The following is a 23,791-nucleotide window of genomic DNA, read 5'->3' on the forward strand; positions in this document are numbered from 1 at the left end:
TAATATTTAGACCTTATATTTTGGCCCATGATAAGTAAACCCCATAACAAACAAGCCCACTCCATGTAAAATCAAAACGACCACTGTTTTAACTAGTAATTGAAACATATATTTAATATTTAGCCTGCTTACATGGGGTCAAAGATACGCAAGAACAGTTTTTTCAGCACATGTTTGCACCAGAACACCACCATAGCACATATCCAAGCATGTTCAAGAACAGGAACACAAACTGGGAATGCCTGGAATGCCAGGAAGGCATTTCAGAACAATCTGAACAGCCTCAGAAATGCTATGAAAAGTTTTAGCATATGTGGTTACTTTGTTAGAACAGTAAATACTTCTCAACAAAACAAAATATTAATACATCTTTACACCAGAAAACTTCGGAAAAACGATAATGCCACCAAAGGAAATCATTGAAGGTTCAACTCAATTTAATTCAGCTTATGTTTCATTCTCATTGTGAAAAGCATGAAAAAGATTGGAACCAATCATACAGAAGTTTAACAGTATTCACTATACCAAGGAGAACATTCTTAGTTCCACAATCCTAGTTACATTGATCAAGTGTTTTTGGTTGCGAGAAACATGAAAAGGATTGAAAGTTTGAAAACAATTATACAGAAAATTGAAGGGATTCAATGTACCATGAAGAAAAACTATTCCTCAATTCCTGGTCTTTGGTCAAGTGTTTAAACAGGAGGCCTCATTACATTTGTAGTTTTAGAATCCAAACTATTAGACATTGGACTTAATTTTGCATGAAAGAGAAGGTAAAACATTTCTCTATCCACTGTTCCTTCAATTCATAAGCAACAAATAATTTAGTAAAACTAATTTTCATCAAATCACAGCATGCAAACACCTTAGTCATAATCCGTTCTTGAAGCATTTTGGAACTAGACCTCTAGTTACCTAGACAATTAAAAATATAAAGATGGTTAGATATATATATGCATGGAGAGTGTTAAGAGTACTTAGTTTCAGGGGTATATTTGTACTTAGACACTTACTTATGTATTTTATGTGCTATTTGTATTAGGCTAAGGGCCTGAGTGTAATTAGATATTCTTCTCAATATAAGGCTGTTTGTCTCAAGTTGAGAGACAGCAGATTACACCAAATCGTGTTTGAACTTTCCCTCCCTTGGAGCTTTTCTCCTCTCTTCTCTTTCTCCTCTAAAACCTAACATGGTATCAGAGCACTTTCTTCCTGGAGTTTGAAGGTTGTGTAGAAGGCTGGAGTGAGCTGCAATCCCCTTGTTCTTGCTGGTTTGCGAAGGAAACCTTGGGGTATCTTCACCAAGCTTCTCCTTCCTTGTTTGACAACCAAATAGGGAGCAACCAGATGCTCTAGCATCGTTTGGAAGTCTTCTTCCCTATCATTTGATCCTCTCAAGTCTGCTGGTAGCATCAGAGGAGAGAATCTCGGCCAGACAGTTTTTCTCCCAGTTCCTGAGACTGATCTCTTGGAGTGATCCAGCTCATAGTGTGAGCTTTGTTTGCTGCTTTCTTTGGGCCATACAGCATCGTTTTTGGGTAAGGAAGACTTACCCTTGTTGCTCCGCTGCTGTTTGCTGCTTCGTTTGGGTTTTACAAGCCTTTTTCAGTTTTTCTGGTCTCTGTTTTTGCCTGTTTTTACTGCTGTGTCCAAGGAGCAGTGGCTGTGGTTGAAATACTGTTGTTTGGACTTATTAAGCATTTGATTTGAGTTAAATATGGGTGACAAAAATGAGGAAACAGCCTTGCCTTTGTCTCAGACCCACTTGCTGCATCATCCTCTGTCCCTTCATATGAGAACACCAATGTGCAGCTTCCCATTGTCAAGTTGGACAATACCAATTACCTAGATTGGTCTCGATCCATGAAACTGATCCTTAGGTGTAAGGGAAAGATGGGGTACATAAATGGCAGCATCAAGGCACCTCTTCCTACCGAGCAAGGGTATTCCAAATGGGACGAGAACTCTTGGTGATGGCTTGGCTTCTTTTCTCAATGAAGCCTCGAGATTGGACGGAGGTTTATGGGTAAAGAGCGCCAAAGATATTTGGAACAGTGTAGCCCGTATCTTTGATCGTGTTGGAGACTCTACAAAGGTGTACCAACTTCTCCAACAAATTGTTAGCCTACGCCGGGTGATAGAAGCATCTCGACTATTATTGTCTTGTTGTGGGCTCGTGGGAGGAGTATGATCACTATAGAGATCTTCGATTTGTGTCGATGATGAAGTCAAGGTACACAGGGTTGTTTGAGAAGGAGAGGGTACTATTTCTTCTTGGTGGCACGAATCCTGAATTTGATCCTCTAAGGGTACAAATCCTTGGCCGACCTAGTCTTCCCTCACTTTGGAGGAGTGTGTGGATATCTCTGAGTGAGGAAACCCGTAGGGGGTGCCATGGAGACTAGTATCAACACCACTATTGAGTGCTTTCTGCTCTTGTTTCTTCCATCCTCGGGAGCTCCACTAAGGGAGCGATAAGGGGGCTGCTAAGGGGTCTTCGAAGAAGAGCCGATTCTTATGTGACCATTGTGGTAAAAGCTGGACATACGAAGGACTTCGTTGGGTTCTCCATGGGAAGTACTCCTTCCTTACCCTATCCGTTCCACCGGGGACTTCCAAGGGACATTAAGAGAGATGAATACATAAAGCTCTCAAACAAATTTTTATGTTCTTAGTTTTGCCCATAAATACTGAAATGAATATCAAAGCCAACATTAGAAAACTATATCAATGCCAACATTAGAAATTTGTTTTCTCACATGCAGAGAGCATCGCATATTTAACCTGGAACATGATTGCAGAATTAGTAAATGATAAAGATATTACCAATGAGACACCACCAGAACCTAGTTCGCACATAGTATTCACATTCACTTCAGCTACAAGCAATCCAGTCACAACCTGCACAGAATTTGTTGGCTAAGGATTCTCCGTGCAGTATATAATGATCATTTGTATAGAAGGAAAGTAAGAAGAAAGAAAACCAAATCTAAACTGTGAGGCCTCTGAACAAAATTCACAAGTATCACTCTCAAATTTTTTAAGTAATCTTAAAACGTTTGGGCAGAAGAAAACTGCAATTTTGTCTCTCAAATACAATTAATAACAGAATCAGTTGCATTAGTTGTAGCATTGATGTCATTTCCTAATAACTGTTACACGTAAAAATGCATCAACATTAACAAAGTTAACCAGATATATACTATAAAACAAGGTGCGACGTGGATAATTCATTGGGCCTAGTTTATTACCATATACATCCAACATAGAACACATGTGACTGCAGAGGCCAGAAATCCAGCTTCTTGAGTCACTGCAGGAATAGCAAGGATACCTGCTCCGACCTGTACAATTGAATGACAATTGACAAAGAAAAGCAAAGAACATAAATAAGTTATATAACACAGAAAGAGTCACCTCAATAAGAAAGTTTACATTCAGCTCACAGTAATTCATGATATTGTATTTTGTTTTTCCTGCTCATCTATTTTCATAATTTACCAAGTTTTACTTATTTTAATTTTTGTCAATTTTTAACAAAAGGGCATACCCAGTGCACAAGGCTCCCGCCACTGTGGGGTCTGGGGAGGGTGAAAACTAAAACAGTTTGTATGACAGGTAATTGACATGTTTGTCAATGATCTTTATCATCTTATGCATGGTTTATTTTTTTCATTATTTATTTATCATGGTATCTGATATGTTGCTTTTACCTGTGCAAAGTAGGTTTTGAAAAAATTAAACCATTTTCATATTAATTCCTTAGATTTATTGCTGAAATGTATAAAATCTTCTTCTCCCATGATTTCCCCAATTTCCCCATTTTTACACAATCTTGTGCAGATTTATGTGATTTTACTAGAGGTGATCTAGCAAAATCACCCATCAACTTGTCAAAATTGTGAACATTCCACACATATCAGTTGCTTACCAAAGATGATGACTATTGGCAAGTGTTGAGATTGTTAAGAATGGTACTACCGGTAGGGGTAGTTTAAGAATTCTGGTTTTATGTATTGTGTGTGCTGGGGTATATCTGTATTGGTTTATTATAACTAGGAGTATACTTGCCTTTTTGTTTTCTTTTCATTATATATAAATATATTGCTCAAGGTAGGGCTGTTTAACGTAACCGTGAACTCTTCTCTTCCTCTCTTCTTCTTCCCTTTCTTCTCTAAGCTTGCACAGGTACTGACTGGTATTAGGGTTTTGGTATTGTAACATGGTATCAACTATCAAAGCACTAAGATCCAGTATCTATCTTATTTTGAGAGTCTTTTTAGAGTCCTCCTTTGTGGTTCACGGCAACCAACATTGTATTTGTTCTCTCTGAAACCCTAGTTGGTGGATAATAAAAAACTAGGGTTTCCTGCTGTAATGAAGATTGATTCTCCGGATGGACTATTGTTGAAGACCTGCGGCTTCTGTTATTGCTGGTATTCTAGTTTTCTCTATGTGCAGGAGAGATTTCTTCTTTTCCCTGAACATATAACCTTCTCTGCCAAAGAATCTTCACAGCGACCAGTATTTTAGTTCTTCCGCCCTGCACATGGTAATATGCTGCATATATGAGGACTGTTGTGAGGTTTTCTTGATGATCAGATCTTGTTTTCTTCTGGTTCTTGACAAATCCTTGTTCAAGTAGGGTTTCTCAAGAAGTCTACTTCTGCCTGGTGGATTGAAGTGAAATTTTGCAGCATTGTTTTATATATAATTCCAAGTCTACATACAAAATTTCAGGCCATTTTGAGGCCTCTTCCTGCCATGGTTGGTGTTCTCCCTTTTCCGTGCAATTTGAGTGGTGGCTCTTATAAGTTATAACCTCATACTTTTACTTTGCTCTGCAGTTTGGGTATTGTTGCTGATTGTTGCTGCTTCCTCTATTTGCAGCATTGTTTTATATATAATTCCAAGTCTACATACAAAATTTCAGGCCATTTTGAGGCCTCTTCCTGCCTGTGGTTGGTGTTCTCCCTTTTCCCAGCGATTTGAGTGGTGGCTCCTATAACCTCATGCTATTACTTTGCTCTGCAGTTTGGGTATTGTTGCTGGTTGTTGCTGCTGCCTCTTTTTGAACGTGATTTTCTATTATTTGTTGATTATTGGGTTCACTACCAACCTGATTCTTCTGTGATATTGTAGCTAATTCAAGTTCTGCCCTGTGATTATTTAAGTTGATAACTTTATATATTGTTGTTACATACTCTTCTCATTGCTGATTATTTTCTTCTACTTATCATGGCTGAAATCTTTTGATTGAGAACTAGGTTTTTCTGTTGATAAACCCATGGATATGTATTGTGATAACCAAGCTACAATCTACATTGCCAGTAATATTGTGTTCCATGAGCGGACTAAACATATTGAGGTTGACTATCATTTTGTGTGTGATGCTATTGAGACAAAACCTGATCTCAACAACCAGAACCTGTGAAGAAGAAGAGAATCGAGAGAGGAGAGAGAGACAATAGGAGAAAAGGGGAGAGTAACCTAGGCCAAGACAGGATTCAGAATACCACTATCATTGTCTAGCCCCATTACTTACATCATATTCAAGTAATTGACTCTTAGTAGGAAACCTACTAAGAGTCTAAGTCTAATTACAATGAAAGTAAACAACTAATCCTATAAGAAACTTCCCGCAAGAGTTATGAGTAGTCATTTTCATACATGTTGGATCTCAATGGGTAGTACGTAGTAGTCAGTAGTTGTTGGCTTATTGAATAGGAATCAGTATCAGAAAAGTTATTTTCACTGGGAAAAAAATTCCCCTATGGCCGATAGATTTTCCTTCATAAAAAATTAATCTGATATCCAGCCATGCATGGAGCTGATTTAGTCATTCAAACGATTTGATAGGAAGGGTATTGAATGGATAGACCAATCAATTATAGTGGACCATCTCAACTCTATGGCCTACCATGTATTTGACTTTTTCCCTTGTATCTTCATTCTTCAACAGGCTTAGTTTTTTCAAAACATTAGTTTTCAGCCATTTTTCAAACGTCTTTTTTCAACACTTAGTACATGGAGGAGAAAAAACAAAATTTTTGATTGGGCTGAAATTCAGAAGCAAGTAAAGGTTATGTAGAAAATACACCCACAAATTTGAGAGTCAACCAAACCACAACCTATCAAACGGAGGAAACCTATATATCAAATGTCTAGCCCTCTAGGATTATTTCTTTGAGAATGTGATTAAAATTAATTAACTAGTGCTGCAAGCACCATAGAGGTCTGAATTTCCTTGAAATGATATTTTATCTTCTCTGGACCTGGAATTTTCATTAATTAGAAATAACTCGTAAACTACAATTCTTGTCATATTCGTAATATGCTGAGGCACATACCTAAATGTGATGCAATGTGACTGAATATTCAATAAGTTCATGTGGATTTACCAAACAATTCTACCAAAAAAGGGAATTTTTTTTTTTTTAGTGAATAAAAAATTCATTACCAAAATGAACTTAGGAGAAGTGGTGAGGAAAGACATGCATAGCTTAGGCCTTGTATGACCTTGAGTAGAGCTGATTGGAGGGCAAGGATCCATGTAGCTGACCCCATTCAGTTGGGATAAGGCTGAGTCGTTGTTGTTGTAAAAAAATCATTACCAAAAGGGGAAAGCGATACAGGGGCCCCAATAAGGAAGGTGAAAAGAAATAAACAAACAAAAAATACATCAATCCACTGAAAAAATAAAGAGAAAATGCCCACCGTAGTTCCAGCAACCAGAAAAATTGCACTGGAAAGGCTTCCTGGAATTAAACAATCAAAACCCTATCAATGAATTCTTGTATAGAGCCTCCCAATGTAAAATTAGGAAGAAAAAAACACACAAAAAAACCAATAATGAAGAAACAAATGTAATTAAAAGGTAGGTTTAAGTTACAGTGCACTACAAATAATCTGAAGTTAGAAAATTTTACCTGGCTCCCTCTTCAGAGTTACTTGGTTTAGGTTTGAAAACAGCCTCTCAGATTCTTCTGTGGACTGTCTCTGAGAAAAGCATTTTAGTCTTCTGGACTGAGAGAATCTGAGAGAAGACAAACGGAACCGAACGGGTTTGGAGATATTACCCTGGAGCAGTGAAGTGGGTATGGATGGAAGCATTCTGGATTGAATTAGAAATGGAACAATGTGAATGGAGGGGGAAGAGAACGCCATTTCTGCTTTGTTTGGAGGAGACGCGGGAATGAAAAAGAGTAAAAGACGAGCTTTTCAAATAAGGATAAGGTTGATATTGTCAAACGGCATTGGCCCTTTTCAAGATTTCGTTGGTCTACATGGTCTGTACAAACCACAGTTAGATTGGAATAATTACTGTTTTCTTATTCCAATCTAACCGTAGAATGGGTTGTTCCTCATCATGGGAGCATTTCATGAGAGAATGGCACTAATCTTACTCATGCCCGCTAAGTGTCGAGATCTCCACCCCGAACTGTACCACACTCAGTGAAATGGAGAGGATTTTACGCGCAGAATGATTTCAATACCCAAACCTTTTCAAATAGGACCAAAACGTCTAGGGTAGCCTTATTTAGCCATTTTAAGCTAGTGCATAAAACTTCACCCAAATTCGATGTCATTGCAAAAATGACAGTTTTGCCCATTGTCTTGTCACAATATCCAAACCATGTCAAGTTGAGCCAATTTCCATAGGATGACCTCATTTAGCTATTTTCAAGTTTGTGTGTAATATTTTGTTCAAATTCGACAATCTTTGGAGGGCAATGATCCACGTTGTCAACACCATGTACCTGAGATTTTCCTAATTTCATCGGCTATTCTCTTTCCTTTTACTTTTATTTTCCATTTCTCACTTTTCTTATCTCATTTCTTCATTATTATTCTTCATTCCTCTTATTTTCCTTATCCTTTGTGAGGACCTTAGTTTTCCCTACTTTGTTTTGAAAGGATTCATGTAGCTAACCTCGTTTAGTTGGAATAAAGATGAATTGTTATTGTTGCCATTTTGTTTTAGGTATTTTCTTGAGATCCGAACCTCACTGTTGGGCCGAAACCCTTCGGTGATCCGGATTTTGCTATATTTTGACTTGTGTAAAATTTCATTCAAATTTGATACTGTTTTGGACTTTGATCGGTGCAAAAAATAGTTTGTGTCTCACACACTTATTAGACAATATTTTTGCCTTTTCCTTAGCAAATTTTGAGTTTGATCACCATATGGATGGAAAGTGTTTGATAAATGTTTCGCGGTGATATGTGGCGCGTCAAAATTGTCTGCATCGAAAGAGAGAGAGAGAATTGAAACAATGAAAACTTAAAATTAATAATCTTATTTATGTTGATGCCCCTACACCCAAAAGAAAAATAAAGAATGCGGAATGATCAACACACTGGCGAGACATTGAACCGATGATAATTTTCTTCAATGGAAACAAGAACCATTAGGAAGAAAGTTCTTTGCGAGGAAGTGTACCACCTACGCCCAGACATAGGGGGGACAAAATGACTACCCCTGTCCCTCATGAAAGGTGGAAATACCATCCCCATGATACCAACGTGCGCACTCTCATTGGCCCCATGTGCACAGGGGTCACTGGCCATGCTCCCGTATAGAGAACACCGACCCATTTAATTATTTTCGAGAGATGAAACAATGACAATTTTCGTCAATGAAAACAATAACAAAATAGTTAAGGGAAAAAGAACTTTGTCCGAGAGTGCTTGCGTAAACCAGCACTCCCATGAGTCTATCTCTCTCCTTTCCATATGAAAAGACAACTCTACCTCATTGTTTTAAGGAGGAGAGAGATAGACACATGGGAGTGTGGCATAGCCTGACAGAAAACTACTTCCCTATATAATCAAGAAAAAAGTTCTCTTGAGAGAGTGTACCGGGCATGTTCAAAGGGGGGATAAAATGACCACCTGGTTCACGATGAAAGGTGAAAATCTCATCCCATGATACCAACGCGCGCACTCTCATTGGCCCCATGTTCGCAGAACCACGCTCCCCCACTAGGAACACCGATCCATTTTATAGGATAAAAACAGGTCATGTTATGTGTCCAACGACTCAATCCCCACCTCAGGACCCTGCACTGCGATTCTCACAAGTCACAGCGTAGTGCGTAGATCAATGCCGTTACGACTCTAATGGTTAAATAATAATAAATAAATAAATAAAATAAGGGAAAAAATAAGGCACACCTTGACGATAGTCTTCCAAGAAAACCGATTTGGAAGTTGGAACTCTCACATTCACCGAAGCTTCAAAAGACTCTACGGGAGTAGTAAGATTCTCGTTGGAGTTAAATTCTCGATCCCGCGGCAAAGGCCCTTCTTCTCGTCTCTCCATCCCTGTTTTCAGGTAGGTATTCCTCTCTCCTCTCTCTCGAAGAATTTTTGTTTGTAAAATGTTCAGTAAGATTGAAGGTTAACGTCGATTGTCGTCTCTCTCACTCTCCCCCCTGCAATGGAAGATTTGTTTGGTTCCTTCGTACAAACTATCAGCTGACGAGAACTTTTTTTTTTAAAATACTTTCGTTATCTGTTTGTCCGTGTACAAGGTTTTTGAGCTTTTGCAACTGAATTCAATTCAGGTGGCTTCCATTTTTTTTGCTGTTAATCTCTCTCATTTTTATTAAAATCTCTTACGCATCTTTTGTTTGCTCAATTTCTGTTATTCTATTTGGGTGTTCTTTGATCGTTGGATCTCACATTTTCTAGGTAGCAGCTTTTTTTTCTAACTGCTTTTGTCAAGCATCAACACCTTTTTCTGGATCTAACCCGTAACCAAATCCATGTTTTAACAGGTAATCGAATGGTTCCGTTTGGTCAAAATTTGTTCTAGGCGATGCTTTGACAATTATACTTTTATCTCTTCAACCTTCCTGATTTCTGTTTCAATGACTTCTCTTCCTTTATTTTAAACTGCCAAAAGGCCCAAAACGGTATAGGTATTTTGATAAAATCTGGTTTGCATCACAATGTATACTAGAATGTTCAAGGGAGAAAAATTCTGCAGTAAATAAATTATGGAAAATGAATGGAATTCCTTTACACTTTTCTGTCACTTTATAATGTAGTCCTAGATAGGTAGGAGGCCTACTAGGAGCCAAACAACAGGATCAAATAACAAAAGGGGTTGCTGGTTCGAATGGACAGCACTAGGATTTAGGTCAATTCCTAGGGTTAGGGTTGGATATTGGGAAAGGGGTTTATAGGGTATTAACGGGCAGGTCTAGGGGGTCAATATGGTATAAAAATAATAGGATTTGGGAAGGTTTTAAAATTCTGCAGTTCTGGACAGAATTGTGTTGCAGGTTTTGGGTTTTAATGGAGTGAAGGAATGGAGGGGATAAAGTGGAGACTAAGGGCTAGGGTTAAGGTCGAGTGTAGGGAGAGGTGTGGGGGATATAGGCTGGAAGTAGGGTTCGAAATTGATGGCCAGATCTGTAGTTATAAGGGAGTCCTAGTTGAAGTAGGAGTTATAGGTTTAATGGAGATTAAGGTTTGATGGATGGAGGGGATTGTAGATTAGGTCTAAGTAGAAGAAGGTTTAAAATAAAAACAGATTCAAACTCACTATATTGCCGGAACAATGGCGGCATCTGGATGACTTGAGATAACCTCCCGATCTTCACAATGCAAGGAGTCACAGGAGTCCACCCACCCTATCCACCTTGAGATCCACAAGGATATACACTCACAAAGAGCAACAGCAATGGCAGCAAGCATAAAGCTAATTTTTATTAATCAAATTCGTATCCAATGCTGGCCTCCCTTACAAACTTATATAGAAGACTCAAAAATAGACTTCGACACTAAAAAAGAATGGCTTAACCTTATCCCTAACCTATTAGGCAACTTAAACTGACTAGGAAACTCAAATAGACTCAAAATAGAGTCCTAATGACTTAAAACAACTTAAACTACTTAAAATAAAGAAGATTCCCTAGTAGCCAATAGGATATAAGAACCTCTTAGCCAATAGGATCACTTCACTTAAATTAGACAAATTGAACTAATTGGATGCAACCAATTTAAACCGGTTCAATTAAAAACACAAAATAAAAACTAAGTATTGGGCTAATCCCGTATGCAACCTATATACCCCTAGTTCAGGCCCACTAAAGTGGCCTAATACATAGAAAACCCTTGGGAACAAAGGCCCAACATATATATATATCCCAACCCTACACTTATTCCCAATGAAACAAGCCCTATTTGATGATGAATCTGCATCAACTCTCCCCAACTTGAAAAAATTCGTCCTCGAATTTTGTAGTGATGAGGGGGAATCAACATGTGATCAACAGCTTTGACCATCCCCAAACAGAATTTCGGTGAAGCGGGAACATTGGGGATAAAGTCTTCAATGCGTGGAGCGTTCTCTTCAAAGAACCATAGTGGCATAACAAACTCTTTGTGCTCGACCTCTTCAAGAACAACATCTTGGATGTCGATGATTTCTTGTGGAGTGTTGTCAATCACCACTTCATCTTCCATGTCCTCAGCCTTGTCTACTTTGCCCTCTTCAGTAGTTTCTTCTACCATTGTGTGTTGGACCTCCACATCAATTTGATGGCCGAGCTTCTCAACCATGATCTCAACTACTGGTGCAGCTTGGTCTACTTGAATTTCTTTAGCTATAGGTTCTTGAATCTCTTCAACACAAACCGCTTTAGTAGAATCTTTTGTTGGTGCATCTGCCATAGGTGAAACTTCAAACATAGTCGATGTCACTTGCATTTGAGTTGACATGTTCGGCAGTCCTTGTGGCTGTACAGTCGATGTGGTCACCTTTGGTTGTAATCCTTTTAGAGTAAACAAATGGTATAGACGCTGTCGATCAGGTAGGACACACAAGTTGTTTTCCGGTTCAATCCAACCTTGTCGCTCGTCCAACCAATTGCAACCTACTGCAATAAAGCTCCTTGGAGATGATACCGGCTTACACCAAGCACCATCATGATATGAAGAACACCCAAATTCAACACAGACTTTACCTGTAGGCTCGATGCAAATCTCTCCTGATTGGGACAACATATCCACCACGGATTGTGAAATAATGTTGTTACGTCTCCTCTCATCAACAACTAAGATGGCTGTGCTCCCATTGGGTAGACGAACTTGGGTCTTGAAAACGAAGGGAGGTGGGTCTTTCAAGGTTTGGTTGGAGCTTCCCTCCGCTTGGGTCTTGAAAACGAAGGGAGGTGGGTCTTTCAAGGCTTGGTTGGAGCTTCCCTCCGCCATAGCTTTGATACCACTTAATGTAGTCCTAGATAGGTAGGAGGCCTACTAGGAGCCAAACAACAGGATCAAATAACAAAAGGGGTTGCTGGTTCGAATGGACAGCACTAGGATTTAGGTCAATTCCTAGGGTTAGGGTTGGATATCGGGAAAGGGGTTTATAGGGTATTAACGGGCAGATCTAGGGGGTCAATATGGTATAAAAATAATCGGATTTGGGAAGGTTTTAAAATTCTGCAGTTCTGGACAGAATTGTGTTGCAGGTTTTGGGTTTTAATGGAGTGAAGGAATGGAGGGGATAAAGTGGAGACTAAGGGCTAGGGTTAAGGTCGAGTGTAGAGAGAGGTGTGGGGGATATAGGCTGGAGGTAGGGTTCGAAATTGATGGCCAGATCTGTAGTTATAAGGGAGTCCTAGTTGAAGTAGGAGTTACAGGTTTAATGGAGATTAAGGTTTGATGGATGGAGGGGATTGTAGATTAGGTCTTAGTAGAAGAAGGTTTAAAATAAAAACAGATTCTAACTCACTATATTGCCGGAACAATGGCAGCAGCTTGATGACTTGAGATAACCTCCCGATCTTCACAATGCAAGGAGTCACAGGAGTCCACCCACCCTATCCACCTTGAGATCCACAAGGATATACACTCACAAAGAGCAGCAGCAATGGCAGCAAGCATAAAGCTAATTTTTATTAATCAAATTCGTATCCAATGCTGGTCTCCCTTATAAACTTATATAGAAGACTCAAAAATAGACTTAGACACTAAAAAGGAATGGCCTAACCTTATCCCTAACCTATTAGGCAACTTAAACTGACTAGGAAACTCAAATAGACTCAAAATAGAGTCCTAATGACTTAAAACAACTTAAACTACTTAAAATAAAGAAGATTCCCTAGTAGCCAATAGGATATAAGAACCTCTTAGCCAATAGGATCACTTCACTTAAATTAGACCAATTGAACCAATTGGATGCAACCAATTTAAACCGGTTCAATTAAAAACACAAAATAAAAACTAAGTATTGGGCTAATCCCGTATGCAACCTATATACCCCTAGTTCAGGCCCACTAAAGTGGCCTAATACATAGAAAACCCTTGGGAACAAAGGCCCAACATATATATATCCCAACCCTACACTTTTTCCCAATGAAACAAGCCCTATTTGATGATGAATCTGCATCACTTTATTTGTCAAAGATCCCCATTTAAATCTACTCTTTTCCGCTCAAGTTGAATCATCTTTTCTGTGCTGTAGTCTCTAAGCCATAAACTTAATCATAACATCCTGTATTCATTAATTTTGAATTTGTTAGTTTATCTGTATTTGTTCTCTTTCTCTTTTTTGGAATTAAATTTCTTTATCTTTGTAGGACAGTATCGTCAGGGAAAATATGTCATCAGCTCAAGATCCATTTTACATAGTTAAAGAGGAGATTCAGGAATCTGTAAGTGAAGACTACTTAATGATATGTACACCAGTACGTGAATGCAGTAATTGATATCATGTGTAATTAGGTTCATGACCAACAAGATCTCCTGGTACTTTCTTTTGTTTAAGAAATTTATAAATAATAAGTTTATTTTATTTTTCTTGATTGAAGTAATCTTTTTTCACATTGATCCCAAAATCGTTTCTTTTTTATGTTAGTCATTTGAATTTTGTTAGTGTCGAGTTACTGCATTTGACTAATGAAAGGGCAAAACCGTTTGGTTGGTTCAACCTACACATGAAGGAGATGCAATAACTACAGAGAAAGGTGGAGCCCACTATGTGGCCCCACCCCCATATTTTTGCTTGTATGGATTTCACTGTGGTCTCTAGTTCTGGACTATTAACTTAATTCTGTAGTAGATGAATTTTCCTTATTCATCACACTTTAAGAAATCTGTCACGAGCTATGCAATCTGGTCCAGTAATGCTGACTATCTTATTGAATTTCTGATCTATTAATATTTTGTAGGTCAGTAAACGGTGCCACTTGATGCCGAACTTCATTTTAACAGTCATTATAATCTAGTTTGTTACTTTTTAATCTGGAGACTAAGACTCTTTATAAATAGGATCCTGTTGTATAAGTATCTCGTTCTTCTCATGTGCCTGTAGCCATTGAGTGAATATCCTCTGCAAGAAGAAGTCAGGGAAGAAAATCAATAGCATTAAGGACTTTATTGTTTCTCTTCCCTAACTGAGAAGCAAAAAGTATGCTTCCACGTTCATGGTTAAGGCTGTTTTACTTGCTTGGCAGTGAATACAAGAAGAAACAGGAATTAGAATATTTGATGACGCGGTATGTTGGATTCAGTGATTATGACTGATTAACAAAGTGGAAGTAGAGGAAAAATCTTTGCAGTACATTAGTGCTTAAATTTCCTTTTTAAGGTTTCACATTAAATGTATAATATAGGGGGTTATTTTTGTGAAAGATGAGGTTGTGTGTTAGTCATAGTATTAAATCTCATTTCGGAAGGCCATTTCGGCCAGACCGAAATTTCCGAGATACCGAAATTTTGCCGAAATATTGTATTTTTTCTATGAGTTTTGCTTGGCCATTTCTGGTTGTAAAATGCCGAAATGACTTAAATACCAAAACGAAATGACCAAAATTTCGACGAAACGGTGCATTTTTTTCATTTCGACATAACATCTCATTTCGTCCTGGCCGAAATATCCGAAATTTCCCTGTCGAAATTTCGACAAGATTTTTAACTAAGGTGTTAGTATCTCTAGCTTCAAAGTTCAAACAATATATATTTTCTTGCTTATGAAAAAAAAAATTTGTCTTCAAAATGTCCATATCCAATTCAAGAGAGTGATGAAGAATATGTGAATTGCATATGTAATTTTTCGAAGGTCAAAATTCTTATCTTTCAGCATGTCTTGGGTGCTGCTGAAAGCTGAGTTCAGTAACCTTTCTAACGATACCAAAATCTTTCAATTTTGAGCTTTCCTATAAAGTTATGAAGTTGAATTTGATTAGGATTTCGATTTAAAGTCTATTTTGTGGGTGGTGTTTTTATTTTATTTGTTTTGGAAGCGGTTTAAGCGCTGATAAAAGTTAATTGTATTTAGAGTTGGTAATCTTAATTTTATTAGTAAAGAGACTTGGAGTAATAGTGAAAATAGAAACAGTTGAGAGTCTATGCTGTATCTTGTCGGAGCCATTACACATTAAAGAGTTTATGGGGAGAATAATGGCTCTTCTCTAATAGTGATTTAATGGTCAATCTGTTCTACTCTATAGTGAATAACTGTTGTTTCTGTCTCCTTCCTGTTCATTTCGTTGCAATTCTGTTTATAGTTCTAGTTGGGCTGCATCAAATTGGGTGTTAGAGTTGATGGATCTGTTATTATCCCTTTTTAATGGCCATTGGTATTCTACCATTCCTTGAAAGTTTCAAACAAGAGTTTGAAAGCTTTCCTTTCAGGTCGAGAAGTCCCTTTACTAATTGGAAGTTTGCTTTACACAACTTTATGATGCAGTTAGATTTACAAACCTATTGTTAATGGGCCAACTGTACTATAAATTGAAGTGTATAAAATTGAAGGAATAGAAGAGATCTGAGGATTGTTTGTCATGAACAAAGCTAGGGGTTGAACATCAAACCACTTTGAAGAGAATCATTCCCTTAAATCAAAAACCAAATTTTCTTATTATAAGGCTTTATATAGGTTTAAGCATACTTAATGCAATCCCCGGGTTTGAAAACCCTGTTTGGGATTGCTATGGGCCCACCCAAGTGTACAATAACCAAGTATTAAAGAATGATGGCAATGTAGTAATTAAACAGAATCTTAAGGGGCTAATAAGGTAGATAAAAAGGAAGGATATAATAGGAATTACAAAATAAAGAATAAGGACAATCTTGGAAATAAAACAAAATAAGGGATAGAAAAGGATTAGGAATAAAGGTAAGCGTATTTAAGGAAATCAAACAAAATTTATTCTCAAAACCTACAGACGTCTTAGAAACAGCAAACGGCAGAACCGAATGATGCAGAGAAAATTATTAACCTTCATGGACTGTTGTAACTTAAGAGTTCACAAAGCAATAAATATTTTACTTAAAATCCAAGACCTTAATTTCTAGAATTTCATCTGGGAAGAGGTTCAACTCCAAAATCTCACTGCAAAGAGAGTTGATCAAATATGGTTTGTATGTCAGGATTTGGACTCTATGGACTGCCTAAATAAGAAGGTCAAAAATTTGAAATTTTACTGATAAGAAGCAATGATAAGTGAAATCAATTCCCAAGTGTTTCAGCCGCAATCCAACTACATTTTTTTTGTTTGTTTTTGGTGCTAGTGTGCTACAAGCATACAACTTTGGGGGGTGGGTAAGCTGGAGCGTGTATCACTCCATTCACCAAATATTGAGGTATGCAGCCCTAGAGTTTCAAACCTAGGGTTGGGTCAGCTCAGCTAAAGTCGCGCGGTAGCATGTCAGGATCAACTAAAGTCACAGCGACGGCAAAAATTCCGGTTTGCCGCTCCGAGCCCATGCAACCAAGCAATGGTTGAGGTGGGCTCCATGGACAATGTGGATGGAATAGCTGTTGATCCTTGGATGATATTATGATAATAGCTTTGAAGAACAATTCCAGGAGAACTGATGCAGGTGCACAGTGCTAAAGCCCCCTTATACGAACCAACCTTGATGATTTGCTTTGTCATTACTTTTTGGATGATTGGAGGCATTTAGCACAATAGACCTTTGTTTTATGTGGACAGCTGTTGAAAATATCATTGAAATTTTACTAATAAGCAGCCATAATAAGGGAAATGAATTCCCAAGTGTTCAAAAATGCAACCCAACAAATATTTTTTTTGTTTGTATGTTTTTAGTGCTACAATTTTAGGAGTGGGTGATTAAGCTGGAGCGTGTATCACTGCTTTCACGACATATTGCGGTATGCAGCTCTAGAGACTCAAACCTGAGTCTACTCCTTGGGGTGGCAGCGCTAATGCCAATTCATCCAACAGGTCACTGGCACAACCCAAGCTAGAGCAAGGTTCAACAAGCCAGTTGGTCGAAACCAAAATATTTTGGATTTCGACTAAAATCTGGTCGAAATTCTGTGGGAATCGGTGGTTGGTTTTGTTTGGTCATTTCGGTGGTCAAACGACCATATTTTGGTCTGAAACTTGGCAAAGGCGCTAATGAAGCATCCCCAAACACATTGGAACCTTTATATTGTTGAAAAACATATCAAATTGTTAGTTTGGTTTCGTACTCTAGGTTGGCAGTGTACGCTGTACCTTGCCTATATATTCCTCAAAGATAGCCTACGTTTCACACGATTTAGTGCTATAACATACAAAATATAATGAAACCAATTAAAATATGAAATTGCAAGTGGCAAATGGAGAAAAATCATTTACTTGCAAGAAAATCAAATTTTTAGACCAGAAAATTTAAAAATAATTTAAAAAAATAAAATTAAATCCGACTCTGTGAGGTCGTAGATCAGCTAATATTATTTAAGATATAAAATTGAAGCCTAACCACTACATATTTATTTTTTTGTGAATACTTTAAAATATTTTCCGTAATGCAAAAATTACTTTATGGAAAAAGGGTATTACCTCAAACTCTGAATCTTCAAGCAATTTCCCTCAAATCCACTAAATGTTAGCTGTAGATGACTTGTACAAGCTTCTAACAACTTGTTCCACCAAGAGTTGGAAGTGGAATGGCCAAAATCAAGGTAAAAATGAAGTTTTAGGCAAACAGTCGGTCGAAACCCGTCGAAACCACTAGTCGGCCATTGGCCATCCACAGGCATCTTAAGTCCCCTATATTGTGCTGGGTAAACATGGACAATTTTACATGAGTTCTTGCGTTTATGATTGACCATTATTGAAATATATCTTTTCAATCAGTTTTTTTATGACTGGGTTGTGATGACCAACGAATCATATTTGGGATTCTTGATGATGCAGGCCTAACTTTCATGATTTCTTTTTCAGATTGATAAACTGCTGTCCACTTTCCACCAATGGGAGCACATGCCTTCGAATACAGGAGAGCAGGTCCATCTCACGAAGGAGTTAATTGCCAGCTGTGAAAGCATTGAGTGGCAGGTATTACAGCTTGAATCACAATGATTACCTATTTTATGCTTTGCTACCTAATTCCATATCTTAGAAGTAGTCCAAACGATTTAGAAAGCCACAAGTTTGACTGTATACTTCTTGTTACTTCTGTAAACAATAAACCAGATCTGAGCAGAGAAGAAAATAGACAGAAAGAAACGAGAAGAGAGATGGTTAGGGATAAGAATATCCCCCACTATACATACATATATAGTAAGGTAAAATATGGAACATGTTACCTAAACACCTCCAGACTATTGTAAATACCAGAAATACCCCTTCTTATACAACACTCTCCTTCAAGATGAACACACTTGAAAGGGCATTGGTAAAACATACCAAATTGATCAGCAGAATTGACAAATGGAGTAGTCACAAGTTTGCCCGTCATAGCATCACGAACAAAATGACAATCGATCTCTATATGCTTCATCCTCTCATGAAAGACAAAGTTACTAGTGATGTGGATAGCTGCACGATCATCACAAAACATTTCCATAAGTTTACTAATAGGAAACCCAAGCTCCTACATGAGAGATTTTAGCCAAATCAGCTCACAAATAGTTTGAGCGATAGACCGGTATTCAGATTCAGCACTTGACCTTAACACTGTAGTCTACTTACTTTCCAAGTCACAAGGTACAATAGCCGGTGATAGAAGGGGAAATAGACTGTCTGATTGTAGGAGCTTGGGTTTCCTATTAGTACACTTATGGAAATGTACCTTCAGATTCAGTTCTTTGTCTGGGGCACTCTTGACTCTTGAGAACGAAGTATCCTACATGCGGCTTCCCAATGTATTTGCTTTGGGTTCTCCATAAATTGGCTTGTGACACCAACAGAAAATGATATATCAAGCCTGGTGCAGTCAAATGAATAAGCTTACAACTAATCGACTGTATTTGTGTTTGTCTTTGAAATCATTTCCTAAATCTCACGGTTCACGCAGTCATGTTACCTCTCCATGTGTAACTCTTCAAACAATAACTACTACTTCAATACTAACTCTGGTGCACGAAGCTCTTTAATCTTTTCTACTTCTCTTCTTGTTCTTAGAAGTTCCTTGTTTATCAGTCTTGATAATTTATCAGATCCCATCTATGGCTGCTAAAGACCTGCTTTCTTCGTAGGAAGGTGGATGAATTGAATAAGACCATCACTGTGGCAGCTCGAGATCCTGCCTGGTATGGCATTGATGAAGTGGAACTTGAAAAACGAAGGAGATGGACCAGCACTGCTCTTACACAGGTAGAATCCCAATCACCTTACCAAATTTGGCGACCTTGGATATTGTATTTGGTAAATTAGTTATCCATTTACGTTGTAAGAATAGGAATCTTAAAACTGTTCAATTATTTGAGTTTCTTAGTTAAGCTTTTTAGTGGTTTGAATAGTTTTTATAATACACTATGTTCGGAATTTGGACTATATTTACTAAAATGATTGTAGTATTCTGTTAGGTGGGTACTGTGAAGAAATCAGTGGAAGCTGGAAAGGAAAAGAATGTCTCAGTCACTGCTGGTCTGAGTGGAATGCGTCAAGAACTAATGAGGCTTCCTGATGATCGTGCTTATCAGACAGGCAGATCCAACCACATGGCGAATGATAATGAAGATTTTATATCTTCTGAATCAGACAGGCAACTGCTTCTCATAAAGTATTCTTTCGCTCCCTATCTGTCTCTGTCTCTTCTCTTTTTGTTTATTTCTTTCATTCTTTCCATTTGCTTATATGATTATCTTTCTTTTTCTTTTTTTGCGTCATTCAAGTTTTCCCCTTTTCACTAATCTAATGACAATAAGAACAAAAACAACAATGCTGGGACACACACAGAAGGCAGCACATGAATGCTGCTAAATCACCAGAAGCATAAACCCATTGTTGCCCAAAAGACACAAAGAACAAAAGCAATTGTAATTGAATATCATCTCCATAACACAAGCCATTTGTGCTAGGTCATCAACCACCTCAATAGCAGATCTAGGTTTTGATTAGAGTTAAATGTGCATTTGGGAAATGAGGTAGCATGTGGGTGTTACATAATGAGTGTAATGCCATGGTTCCTGCGCTGGACTGTCCATCTTTGGGTAAGATTGGTTGAATCTCCCTCAATACTCCCACAAGAAAATGCCTTCCTAATCAGCAACTCCACCCCAGTTTTTATTGCTATCAATTTTTCTCTAACAGAATCCTGTTCTCCTATTGGTCCTGAGGAAACACCAACAAGTATCTTTTTGATACTTTTACTTTTGCTGCAAATTGTGTGGAAGAAATCAAAGAATCTCTTGCCATGTGATATCATTCTAAAAGTTGCTTAGACAGCTTATGTACTGATAAAGTACATGTATGCACGTAAGAGGAAGAAGGCAGGCCAGCAGACCATGGTTAAGATCCTATGCCAGAACCAGGCTCATAACAGTGGCCACGGTTCTGGTTCTGGTCCTTAACTAGGCCAGGTTGTGTGGACCAGACTTGGGTCTCGCATGGCCTAGTGTGGGCCCCAAGAGGACAGATGGCGTGAGGAGGAATGGGAGCTGCCCAGATCTTTTTGGAGTTATTAATTACTTAGTTTATATTTTCATGTTATAGCTACAACAGCCCACGATCTTGGTTGTTTGATAATTCTTGCTCCATGAGAGTGATGTGTTGTGGTGAATCAGTCAAGCCAAGGTGGTGAAGCCCAACCGCACTCCATAGGTGGTGAAGCCTATGGTCATATCTTCTTCTTCCTTTCTTCGTCTTCTCCTTGTTCTTTCTTCCATTGATTCTGTCAAATTTTTTAGCATGTAAAACCCTTCAACCGTCACCATGCTCTAGGTGTTTTTTCACTTTTAATTTGAATCTTCTTTAGTATTCTATCACATTTATTTTGCCATTAAAGTTTCTGCAGGTTTCCGGTACAGAATCCTCCCCATGGTTTCTGTTTCTTTTACTTTCTCTTTCTGTTTTGGTTGTCATCTAACATCCAATGATTCCTAGGGTTAGCTTTCTTCTCTGTCTTTTCCATCCATCCCCTGTTGTTCTAGCATCAGTTTGTCTCTGTTTACATACTGGTTTGCGGGTCTGAGTTCTCTGTTTTACTGTTGTTTCTAATTGTGGCTACATGGGTTCAAACTGACACTCTAGTCAATCCAACCCTTGGATCGACCTCTTCTTTTGATATTATTTTGTTCCCTGTTAGTTCCACTTCCATATCTAATCATAATATGAGGATCACCAGACCTACAGATTAAGAGTTTTTTCTGTTTTCTTTAGTTGCTAAATTCTGTTGTTCTTAAGTTTCTATTCTCTGCAATACTTTGTTACAGCAGATCCAAACACTGGATCAGCTTGATCTTTGGAGGAATTGAATAGAATAGTGAGGAATCTAATCGATCCAAATCTCAGCTCCATCTGACCTTTAGATTCTGAAATATTTTATTCTATATATTCTTCCATATTGTTGCTTACTTGGGGATTGCTGTGTTTTTTCCCTAGCTTATCTTGTCTATAATAGAATACATCAATGTTCTTTTGGGGATGTATTCCGCGGGGGGGGGGGGGGGGGGTTGTGTTCTGATGGGCCGTTCTGTTGTTGCTGTTGTTAGTAGACTGGTGTTGTTGTAGCTTTGCTACTAAAACATTATCAGTAACATATCAAAAGAAAAAAATCACTAGGAGCTTGATCCTGAGCTTAGCTTACCTGAGTAGCTCGCAAGCTGAGCCTGTGAAGAGTTGACGCTCTGGTGGTTTGACTTTTAATTGGTTGCATTTGTAAATAGCTAATAAATTTGGGGAATACGGTTTCCCCCGGTGGCAGTGAAAGAAAATTTCCTTCACGGGTAGCTGCATGTAGATAGGGTATCCTTTGGAAAGTCACCTTCAAATTTAGTGCCCCAACTCAAGCATCTGGCCCACTTTCTATTGGACTCTTCTACTAGTATCTTCTGCAGTCCAAGTTTTTTCTAAACATAAAAGTGATGAAGGCAGCCCTACACGATTTGTCCTAATTAGGCTTCATTTCAAGTCCCCACTGGATAACATGGGCCTTCGGCCAAGTGTTTCTGGGATTTTGCAATGGGCTAGTTCTATAAGCGCACAGAAGGTGTAGTATTTTTCCCCCCTAATTAGTAAGAAATGGGCGGGGAATGATATCTCTAAAATTCCAAAGGCGTCTGAAATAGCTTATGATTTCCTTTTACTCTGTTATTTGTTGTCAAATTTCATCTTGTCAATTGAACTGGTTTAATCAATCATTTGATTGTCTCTGCCTTTTCTTTCTTGATATTTGTAGGCAACAGGATCAAGAGCTGGATGAGCTTAGTGCAAGTGTGGAGAAAATCGGAGGTGTAGGGCTTACGATCCATGAAGAACTACTTGGACAGGTTATTGTTCCACAAATTTTATTTTTTTACTTTACTTCCTCAGATAGGACTGTTGCATCTCATCTTACTTTTCTGAAACGATTCAGGTTGTAGTTTTTCTAAAGCATGGAGCCAATGTTTTTCCCAGTGCCACTCATGTCTCTTGTTTTGGTGATAAAATTTATGGTGTTGAAAGTGGCAGGAAATATGAGGCTTGAGTATTCCTCGAGTGTTATGTGTGATGCCTTGACGGTAATCATTTATTCCCATATTTGCTAATAATTTTTTGTGGGTGAATCAGGAAAAGCTCATAGAAGAATTGAGCTTGGAAATGGACAGTACAAAAAATCGTCTTGATTTTGTCCAGGTTAGTCCTTTTTTTTTTTTTAATAAAATTGAATTGAGAGACATGTCTTCATTCTGAAGGATGCAAATTCTGATCAAATCAATGGATTTGAATAAAATTGAAGATTCTGGTCATTGCGGGATCTCACTAAAACTAAGTTTAAGCCAAATCGCTCTGTAGTTACCTATCCAATAAAATTGTTCAGTAATCTGACAGAAAAAATTGCTTTTCTTGCAGAAGAAAGTGGCTTTGGTTATGAAGAAGGCTGGTGTGAGGGGTCAGATTATGATTATTGCTTTTCTGGTGATTCTTTTTATTATTCTCTTTGTTTTGGTCTTCCTCACCTAAGCTTCGGTGGAAAATTTTATCCGGCTGGTTATACATAGGAGAGAGAGCTTGTTAAGAGAGGAGATTCTAGGATGTAAGGATTTCAGATGAAGTGATTGCTGTTCTGGTTAATTGAATAAACCACTGCCTAGCAGTGCTGTCTGATTAATTGAAAAGAAAAAAGAATGGTAAAAAAGAACGAGGAAAAGTTTAGATTCATTTTTTATACAGATGACCCATATTGTATTCTATTATATTTTCAATATTCCATCTATTTAGCTTTTACCCTGACTTTCTAATCATTTTCTGGATCTCTTTGGCTGAACGCATAAAACTCAGATTGGGTTAAAAGTTTATTTCGATAAGCTATAGTGGGATCTAGCTGTGCACCAAAATTTTGTGCCAAACATGTAGCTTATATAAAAGTAATTTTTTTCCATTTTTTTAATCCA

The 23,791-nt window shown here is 38.0% G+C and overlaps 2 protein-coding genes across 6 annotated transcripts in view; one reads left to right on the top strand and one right to left on the bottom strand.

Moving 5' to 3' along the window:
* Positions 1 to 7,239, bottom strand: part of LOC122668927 (tyrosine-specific transport protein-like) — a 31,732-nt gene extending 24,493 nt beyond the window's left edge. Inside the window, exons 1-4 of one of the 4 annotated variants that reach the window (XM_043865512.1) lie at positions 6,933 to 7,236; positions 6,721 to 6,761; positions 3,255 to 3,347; positions 2,830 to 2,904 (exon numbers count right to left, since the gene is read on the bottom strand). In XM_043865512.1, the coding sequence (XP_043721447.1) occupies positions 2,830 to 2,904; positions 3,255 to 3,347; positions 6,721 to 6,761; positions 6,933 to 7,170 (447 nt within the window). In that variant the 5' untranslated portion in view covers positions 7,171 to 7,236. Of the gene's footprint in view, positions 1 to 2,829; positions 2,905 to 3,254; positions 3,348 to 6,720; positions 6,762 to 6,932 lie in introns of all 4 variants that reach the window. The other 3 variants (XM_043865510.1, XM_043865513.1, XM_043865511.1) reach the window with 3 other exon arrangements.
* Positions 7,240 to 9,278: 2,039 nt separating this feature from the next.
* On the top strand, positions 9,279 to 23,515 carry LOC122667933 (syntaxin-61). 2 transcript variants are annotated; one of them, XM_043864422.1, is made up of 9 exons: positions 9,460 to 9,476; positions 9,521 to 9,572; positions 13,599 to 13,673; positions 18,198 to 18,311; positions 19,458 to 19,571; positions 19,784 to 19,980; positions 22,597 to 22,687; positions 22,968 to 23,033; positions 23,250 to 23,515. In XM_043864422.1, exons 3-9 carry the CDS (start codon positions 13,620 to 13,622, stop codon positions 23,358 to 23,360), a joined length of 747 nt encoding a protein of 248 aa, XP_043720357.1. In that variant the 5' UTR covers positions 9,460 to 9,476; positions 9,521 to 9,572; positions 13,599 to 13,619; the 3' UTR covers positions 23,361 to 23,515. The 2 variants fall into 2 exon arrangements, with proteins under 2 accessions (XP_043720358.1, XP_043720357.1); XM_043864423.1 differs by lacking the exons at positions 9,460 to 9,476; positions 9,521 to 9,572 and adding an exon at positions 9,279 to 9,340.
* The last annotated feature ends 276 nt before the right edge of the window (positions 23,516 to 23,791 follow it).

Source organism: Telopea speciosissima, chromosome 7 (assembly GCF_018873765.1).
Source record: "Telopea speciosissima isolate NSW1024214 ecotype Mountain lineage chromosome 7, Tspe_v1, whole genome shotgun sequence".
Taxonomy (NCBI): Eukaryota; Viridiplantae; Streptophyta; class Magnoliopsida; order Proteales; family Proteaceae; genus Telopea; species Telopea speciosissima.